At 38.1% G+C, this 8,840-nt stretch overlaps 1 protein-coding gene across 1 annotated transcript; it reads left to right on the top strand.

Moving 5' to 3' along the window:
• Positions 1 to 494: 494 nt before the first annotated feature.
• Positions 495 to 8,840, top strand: LOC149413728 (tektin-2-like). The gene is made up of 6 exons (XM_089644453.1): positions 495 to 703; positions 3,024 to 3,240; positions 4,019 to 4,233; positions 5,197 to 5,419; positions 6,308 to 6,531; positions 8,651 to 8,840. Exons 1-6 carry the CDS (start codon positions 495 to 497, stop codon positions 8,838 to 8,840), a joined length of 1,278 nt encoding a protein of 425 aa, XP_089500579.1.

Below are 8,840 nucleotides of genomic sequence, written 5' to 3'. Positions count from 1 at the left end.
ATGGTACTATGGGATAGGTGGCACTATATAGTGGATGGTACTATAGCTTATTAGGTTAAGTTGTGAGCCTGGAGGGAGTGAAGAAAAGAAGGAGATGGGTAGGGGAAGTTTCAGAAGTATCCGACTATTCAGATCTGATCGTCAAAAATACCGAATGTCATTTCGAGCAGCAAGATTGCGATTCCAAATGGTGATCCTTCAGCAGGGCGTTACTGAGAGTATCTGCCATTCTGGATTCTTACTTAGCCCATCTAGATTAACAAGAGTATTTTTTACTCCAAAATAAACCAGTGTCTACGTCTGGTACAAATATTCGTCCATTCCATTTTATTATGTAGGTACAAAATCAAAAAATTCAAATGAAGAACCTCATCATTTATCTTAGGCAATAATTAATAGTCATTTATTTTATTCTGACTTTTACATTCCGGATCATTTCGATAGTAGCACTTTTGGAAAATCATTTCATAATTGTTTTTTTATAAAATTCCAAAATGGCAGACTCAGTAGTAACTTTCGAGAAGCCCTGTCCTCATGTCGAGCTTTCAGATTGGATCGCAGGTCTGGGTGTGATGCAGAGAGATGCAGACAAGAAGAGGCAGTTCGCCTTCGAATTCAGGCACTCCTCCAGAAACCTGAGGAACGAGACCAAAGTTAAGACGGAATATGACACGTATAGGAATGATTGCCAGCTAAAAGACAGGTGAATATTAAATTTTAATTTCTAGGTTTATTTCTCTTTTTAATTAATACATGTGGCAGCTTTGCAAGAACACCTTTATACGAAATCTGGGGTAAGCTTCGGTTTATGGGTGAAATTCCTAAAAATTAAAACTAGTTATTTTTATACTAACTTTGGGCCGGGGAATCCGAATCTGGAAGAATTAGGTGGCGGCAAGCAATATTAACTGAATTACACGACTTTAAAATTTCGACGCACAAACAATTTAACTGGCCATTTTGAACGCTTTCTGACAATAAAACTAGTTATCTTTATACATCTTTATACTAACTTTGGGCCGGGGAATCCGAATCCGAAAGAATTAGGTTGGGGCAAGCAATATAAACTGAAATACATGACTTAAAAATTTTAGATGCAAACAATATATAACGCAATGGTCGATGCGTTTTTTTGACAATAAATCCATAGAAAAATAACCAAAGATATATAAAATTAAGTGTTGCTAGTAAGCGATAATATCAATAACGTAAAATAACATGTTTATAATTTCAGTAATATTTCATATTCAAACAGTTAGATTTAGGTTTATTATCACGAAAGGTAAGTTTTTATGTCGGGGGAGACGAAAAAATATGCATTTTATATTTTAATTTTGTTAACATTATTTCATTTACGTAAAGTATTCAGATACATTTTATTCACTTTTGTATCACAAACCATGTTACACAAACCTAGCGTAGCCGCTAAACTACTTGAAAACTGGGATGTTTTCTTGCCTTGACGCGAGTAGGCGTTACGAAGGGGGCACTTTCTTTTCTATCACAAACCATGTTACACAAACCTAGCGTAGCCGCTAAACTACTTGAAACTGGGATGTTTTCTTGCCTTGACGCGAGTAGGCGCTACGAAGGGGGCACTTTCTTTTCTATCACAAACCATGTTACACAAACCTAGCGTAGCCGCTAAACTACTTGAAAACTGGGATGTTTTCCTGCCTTGACGCGAGTAGGCGCTACGAAGGGGGCACTTTCTTTTCTATCACAAACCATGTTACACAAACCTAGCGTAGCCGCTAAACTACTTGAAAACTGGGATGTTTTCTTGCCTTGACGCGAGTAGGCGCTACGAAGGGGGCACTTTCTTTTCTATCACAAACCATGTTACACAAACCTAGCGTAGCCGCTAAACTACTTGAAAACTGAAATACTTACGTAATTGAAATAATGTTAGCAAAATTAAAATATAAAATGCATCTTATATTTTAATTTTGCTTATCTTTGGTTATTTTTCTATGGATTTATTGTCCAAAAAACGCATCGACCATTGCGTTGTATATTGTTTGCATCTAAAATTTTTAAGTCATGTATTTCAGTTTATATTGCTTGCCCCAACCTAATTCTTTCGGATTCGGATTCCCCGGCCCAAAGTTAGTATAAAGATGTATAAAGATAACTAGTTTTATTGTCAGAAAGCGTTCAAAATGGCCAGTTAAATTGTTTGTGCGTCGAAATTTTAAAGTCGTGTAATTCAGTTAATATTGCTTGCCGCCACCTAATTCTTCCAGATTCGGATTCCCCGGCCCAAAGTTAGTATAAAAATAACTAGTTTTAATTTTTAGGAATTTCACCCATAAACCGAATATATTCCCATATCTGTTTAATTTATCATGTATTATTATTAAATTAAATTAAAATAAAAGCGTAATGCACCTTTTACCATCTCCCTCACTGCTTTTGAAGAAATTTATAACGTAAAGTAATAAAACATACATAATATATGTGATACACACTTCATTATAATATACAACTGAACCTCATAATATTTGCCAATTTTTTTTCATTATGTACCGACTTTATTATTTTATTTTATTTCATATCAATTATATTTTATTTTTGTTCATTTTTTTATCATTATTATCTTTTTGTTGATTTTTTTTTAAATTGTTGCACGTGGGCAAGCGGGTAAAGCATCCAGTGAGGCACACATTAAAACATAATTTAACCATTTTTTCAGCTATGTATCTAAAAATTGTCATTCACTATAGGTACGTATAGCAACCACAGTTGACCGGAAAACAGTAAGCGTACAAATGCATTCCTCGCATTAGCACGTTTAGCACCTGTTACAAGACTTCCTAAAGAATATTCCAGAGAAATTTGAACCTACGCTTTTGATGACATAAATTACTTCATTAAGTTTTTTCTGCACGCACAAATAAAATGCCACCAGCTTAATGACTCCACTGCAAACATAAAAATCCTCACTGAAATATCATCCTCAAGACATTTTTCAAACTGCGTCATGGTTTAATTATTTTTCTGATATTACTATTTATTTTTAGGATTCAAGAAGTACTGGAGTGGCGATCCACATCCCAAGATCTGCTGGAGCAAGTCACCAGAGAACTGGAATCTTTGAAGGATGAGAAAGCCACCACGGAGAGAGAACTAGAAGCCTTAAACACTTTCATCTTCATCACATCTGACTGCCTCTCAAACAGAGATGCAAGGAAAGCCACTGAGCTGACCATTGATGATGCCATGGTAGAACTTAAAAAGGTTAGAAACCCTGGCAAATTGGATAATTTGAAATGAACGAAGGTGAAGAATGAATGAAGGTATTTTGTCATTCTTGATCTTCTTCTTGCGCCGTTACCTCATTGCTCAAAGTCATGACCCCCGCACCACTTTTTTTTAATTATTTTTTTTTTATTGTACGACATACAGGTAAGTCCAATTATGGTACAATTTTATTATAACTAAAAATACATGTACATATATTTTTTTAAACATGGTATAGTGATATTAAACACATCTATATCCGCTGGTAGGGCATTTAGCAAGGTCATACCTCTTGTCATGTTGGGCAATGACATCTGTCCGACCCTGCGGTATACAGAATAGGTCGTGGCTACGTTTTCGACAGTATTTATCAGGAACGAATAAGCCACAGTTGCCTTGATAAACAAGTCTCCTCCACTATTTGCGGTGTTGCGCAATAGTGAGTAATAGACACCGTCGTTCCAGTAGCCTATGATACTAATCACTCGCTCATCGGTAAACTTATGGTAAACTTCCTCTTCTTCTCCTGCCTTCCACTTTTCCAGTGACAAGTCTTGGTTTTGGCGAGCAACATGCCCAACTTATCTTAGGATATGTTGTAGATAGACACAGACGGATGATGTGGATAGTTCAAAAGTGAACGTGTTTTCTAGGGGAGGCCAGAAATCTCTAATAACTGTAGTAACGAAGACGATGACGATGACAATTGTGTTGTCAATTTTATATTTAAAATAAATACATTTTATTTACATTTTTCAAACTCTGCCAAATCCAGGAATTGTGCGTCGAAGATGCCAACAAGAAAATGCTCGCGGAATACTGCCAAATGTCCTGGGAGAAGATCAACAGCCTTGAAAAGCTGAAGTTCGACCTGACTCTGGACATAGTCAACAAAACAGAAACCGTCGCCATAGATTACGATCAATTGACCCTGAATAAGGACTGTGCCAATATTGGAACGAAACCGAATCCTTTGAGAAATCCTAAACAGTAAGGTTAATTTTTAAATCTTCGTTGTTACTAGACGGCCGGCATAGTCCAGTGGTAACGCATTGGACTGCCATTCCGAAGGTCGCGGGTTCGAATCCGGCGTGCGAAAATAAATTTTATTTGATTAATTTGTGTTATTTCACAATTAATTAATTAAAATAATATATAGTATATTTGCGGCACGTTCCAGAGTGGAAGATACTACCAGTATCGCCCTGGTGTAAGACCACCATTCAGAATTGAAACGTTGCTCCAAATGGCTTTAGCCGTGTTTAGTGACTAGATCTGAATAGCCAGGTACTTCCCCACCTTCCTCTTTCCCTTCCCCACTTACCTTCAGCCTCACAACATCCCCCAATTGGGGATGCCATAGTCTCACTGGCTCCAGACGGGAGCAGTTGGGATTCTTGTGAGGTATTCACTACAAAAAAAAAAAAAAAAATACAAAACTGATTGTGTACCATCATTATAGTTAAAGATTTATTGTTTTAATGGATCTGTACAATACATATTACATGCAATACGTAATAAAACATGATATTCAACATTTTACGATACTGAAAATACTACAGATTTCGATGTGCATACGCTGAAAGGCGCTGAGGTTTCCTTCGGGGCTATGTCACCTTGAAGGTGCACCGTTTAAGGGTAGTTGAGAAATGGAAGGAGTGTACCTGGGTGCTTGAGAGACCCATGCTTTGGGAGAGTGGTACTCATAAAAAAATAATACCAACCGGTTCTCATAAGTCAAACCTCAATCATGTTCTAAAGTTGGACACCCGTTTGAAGTGGCTCCCGGTAATGTAACAATGTCTTTATTTGTTGATTTTTAAAACCATCTCTCTTTGAAAAGGTAACGTCGAAATATTTTTCTACAATATTTGTCATCTACGAGTGCTACCAAGAAAATATATTTTAGCATTTCATGGAAGTAATCAGTATTTTATTAATGTAAACTTCCAGTTGCATATCCCAAGATCAATGGCTGGAAAATCAAAAGCACTTTCTCGCTGAAGGCCAGAGGGGCCTGCGCCTAGCTTTAGGCGCCAGGGAACAGCTGTTTCTTGCCAGGGGTAAGGCCAAAAATACTATGAAGGCGCAATGCGATGCCACGGACTATTCGCTGAGAAAGAGGATCTACGACACCAAGAGGGCACACACAGAGCTGAAGTGGCAGAAAGGAAAGGTCAGCCGTTAAAATAATTTAGAAATTTAGCATGTAAATAAAATAAATTGCAATCACGTTTCTGTGGCAGCGAACAGCACACGGACGGAATCCACAGTTTCTGGCAAGCTACAGGCAGTTCGATGAGAGAAAGTGAGCAGTGGGATGAAAGTGTGGTCCTTCTAACCATCTCCGGTGATGCAGTGGCCAAATGTGACCACTGTGAAGATGGTAGGATAGTGGAGAAGAGACATTTGAAGAATACTATGGACTAAGGAATTTAGTGGAAATACCTGGATTATAAACATAATTACTTACCTATATTGTTCTTCTTTTGCGATCTTCTTCACAGCTCGGCTATCATCAAGGCAATATTAACGCAGCAAATTAAAGGGCAGAACTCTAGTTTCAATGATAGGTTTCAAAGCTTTAAGATGCTGCGTTTTGGCCTACTTCATTTTCTGTGAATCTTTCCTTGAATTATCAGTTGTATAACTAGATACTAGATAATAATCTAGAACAAAAAGGAATGTTTGGCCTGCGCTTCGTGCCCAGCGTAGTCCAACTTGTATGTGAAAATGGTGACGGTAAGATCTGCTATATTTTCTTTGCTTCTAATCCACTATCAGGGCGACTGTTAGTATTTCCCTGGTGAATGCCTTCATTTAGAATCGAAACGGTACTTGAAATGGCTTTATAATTGTTTAGTTACCAGATTTGAATAGCAAGATATTTTCTAACCTTCCTCTCCAACCTTCATCTCCTCCTACTGAGTCCCATAAACATCACAACCCATCTCAATTGGGGATTCCATATTATCATTAGCTTCGGACAGATGGGTTTCTTGTGCGGTATGCGCTTACATTTTGAGAACCTATCTGAATGTAATTTGGTTTATTTTTATCACAGATGGAAGACAACATGGCGAAACTTGTTGCAGAGATGAGCACCTTAGGGGCTGCCATGTTGGCTAAGAATAATGCCCAGAAGCTGGCTGAGACTCGCCTGGAGAACAGGTGCTATCGACCTGCAGCGGAACTGTCGCTTGATGCCACTGACCAGGGACTGAAGAAGGAAGTACAGGACATTAAACAAACTATAAAAACTCTCAGAGAGAAATTCGACTTGGCAAAGTAAGTTAAACTTAATAACTAGTACGGGTCTATCACGATCAAATTGATAACTTAACAACATCGGATCGATAGACTTAACTTCCGACAAATTTATATCACTACCCCGAGCCCGGTTGTGTTGTCGATACACGAACCGTTATAACACGAAATAAATACGATGGCAACTTTGGCGGATCGGTCTATGAATTGATATCCCTGAACATCAAACGACTACATAAAAATATTAATGAATTTACAATATTCAACATGACGGCCGGCATAGTCCAGTGGTAACGCATTGGACTGCCATTCCGAAGGTCGCGGGTTCGAACCCGGCGTGCGCAAATAAATTTTATTTGATTAATTTGTGTTATTTCACAATTAATTAATTAAAATAATATATAGTATATTTGCGGCACGTTCCAGAGTGGAAGATACTACCAGTATCGCCCTGGTGTAAGACCACCATTCAGAATTGAAACGTTGCTCCAAATGGCTTTAGCCGTGTTTAGTGACTAGATCTGAATAGCCAGGTACTTCCCCACCTTCCTCTTTCCCTTCCCCACTTACCTTCAGCCTCTCAACATCCCCAATTGGGGATGCCATAGTCTCACTGGCTCCAGACGGGAGCAGTTGGGACTCTTGTGAGGTATTAACTATAAAAAAAAAAAAAAAATTGAAATACTAACTTAAATTTGCATTGGTAGTCTTCATATACCTTTCGATACTATAAAAGGGAGTTGATTAATAATGAGGTCTATCTAAAACTTACTATTTGAACAACTTTCGTTTCTCCAAGCCCGAATCAATGTAACGTCATTGGATCGAACGTATTTAACTCACCTCGTATATGACTTCTTTCAATTCTAAAAGCATCGTTATTTCAACTCCGTTCGTTAATAAACGAGTAATTTTGCACAACGAACAATATACTCAAAGAGTCGTGAATATTGCCAGTTAGCCAAAGCTCATCTGATACTATGGAGGCAGCGCTAAAATTTGTCTATCGGCCATCGGAATTTTTCTAATCAGTTGTTGACCGTGCAAATATCTCTAACTGACTTAAGATGACGGATTTAATCAGTATCTTATTACCGGGCTAGATACCCTGAAAGTTAATTGATGGACATGGTATGGAGGGCTGAAATTCTCATCGGTGATTTACCTATGAACTGATGATTGGAAGGGGGCTGCAGGCTTCAATAGGTAATAGCCGCCAAGGATTGGCAAATCTGGAAAAAATGAGGAAGGCCTAGGTTCAAGCGTGACGCCAGAAGACTTCTGGAGAAAAAAATATTTACCCAGCTAATCTTAATTATTGTAAAAGCTGGCCTAAGGGAGAAATAATTCAAATTTTCCGTTCTAAGTCTTTACACGAGTGGGTTGTGAAACAATTTGTTTCGTTTTTTGGTGTTTTGAAAGTTTTTTTTCACTATTCTTCTACCTATGGAATCTGTATAATTCGCCCAGCAACATAACCCAGGTTTCAATGGAGATAACTTATGTGAGCTAGTTACTTAAAATAACACAAAGTAACGACCGGTCGGTGGCCGATTTGACATCGCGTTTGGGTCCCACCCAGGCGTAGTGTGTTCAATTCCTCGGGTGGCAAGTCCTCCATCACAACACAAGCAACATTTTCAGCTTACTGTGGTGTTGGTAGAAGATTTTCAAATATTGTCAGGTTATTCGTAACCCGGGAATGTTTGTCTTTCTTTTTAAAATTAATTAAATGTCAATAAAAAACATATTTGTAAATTTACTCTCGTTTTGGGAAACTAATTTAATTTATTATCGAGACTTATTGACCACCAGAGAGAACTCTCGGTGTCTGTTCAAGTTATACTTCCCTTTGGAATAAGTCATTGCTATTATGCTCCAATGGAACATGTGGAACACCATGGACATAAGATAACTATGAAATTCTAGATAGTAGTTTAAGAAGTTACCCATATACGATTGAAACCCAGGATCGAGCCCAGAATCATTCTTACCACCTGCTAATAAAGTCATCCGAGTTTATTGTTATCTGTCACTAAATAAATGTCCAAGTGTTTTATTGACCCCGGATTTTTATAGTGTTTGTGAGACAAACCCGGAGTTACAGCAATAACTGTACTATTTAATATTTGTCCTCTAGGTCCACCTACAATAACCTGGAGGACATGTGCCTCAAGATCACCACAGATTTGGACGACAAGACCAATACCATGGAGATCGACATCAGGGCTCTCGAAATGAGGGATGCTGCGAAGGAGGTGGATGCAGGAAGCCAAGCTGATAGGAGCGTAGAACTTATTAGATTCGCTGGAAGGATTCCTGAAGATTAA

Source organism: Hesperophylax consimilis, chromosome 21 (genome assembly GCF_061612785.1).
Source record: "Hesperophylax consimilis isolate HC1 chromosome 21, BYU_Hcon_1.0, whole genome shotgun sequence".
In the NCBI taxonomy this organism is placed as follows: Eukaryota; Metazoa; Arthropoda; class Insecta; order Trichoptera; family Limnephilidae; genus Hesperophylax; species Hesperophylax consimilis.
The sequence above is the reverse complement of the archived record's forward strand: the minus strand, read 5'-3'. Positions and strand labels throughout refer to the sequence as shown.

What these genes read in the sequence shown, in the direction of transcription:
- LOC149413728 (XM_089644453.1), top strand. Translation starts at nt 495, where the DNA reads ATGGCAGACTCAGTAGTAACTTTCGAGAAGCCCTGTCCTCATGTCGAG. An exon ending in GATTGCCAGCTAAAAGACAG is followed by an intron (nt 704 to 3,023) that starts GTGAATATTAAA and finishes ATTTATTTTTAG; the next exon opens with GATTCAAGAAGTACTGGAGT. An exon ending in CCATGGTAGAACTTAAAAAG is followed by an intron (nt 3,241 to 4,018) that starts GTTAGAAACCCT and finishes TGCCAAATCCAG; the next exon opens with GAATTGTGCGTCGAAGATGC.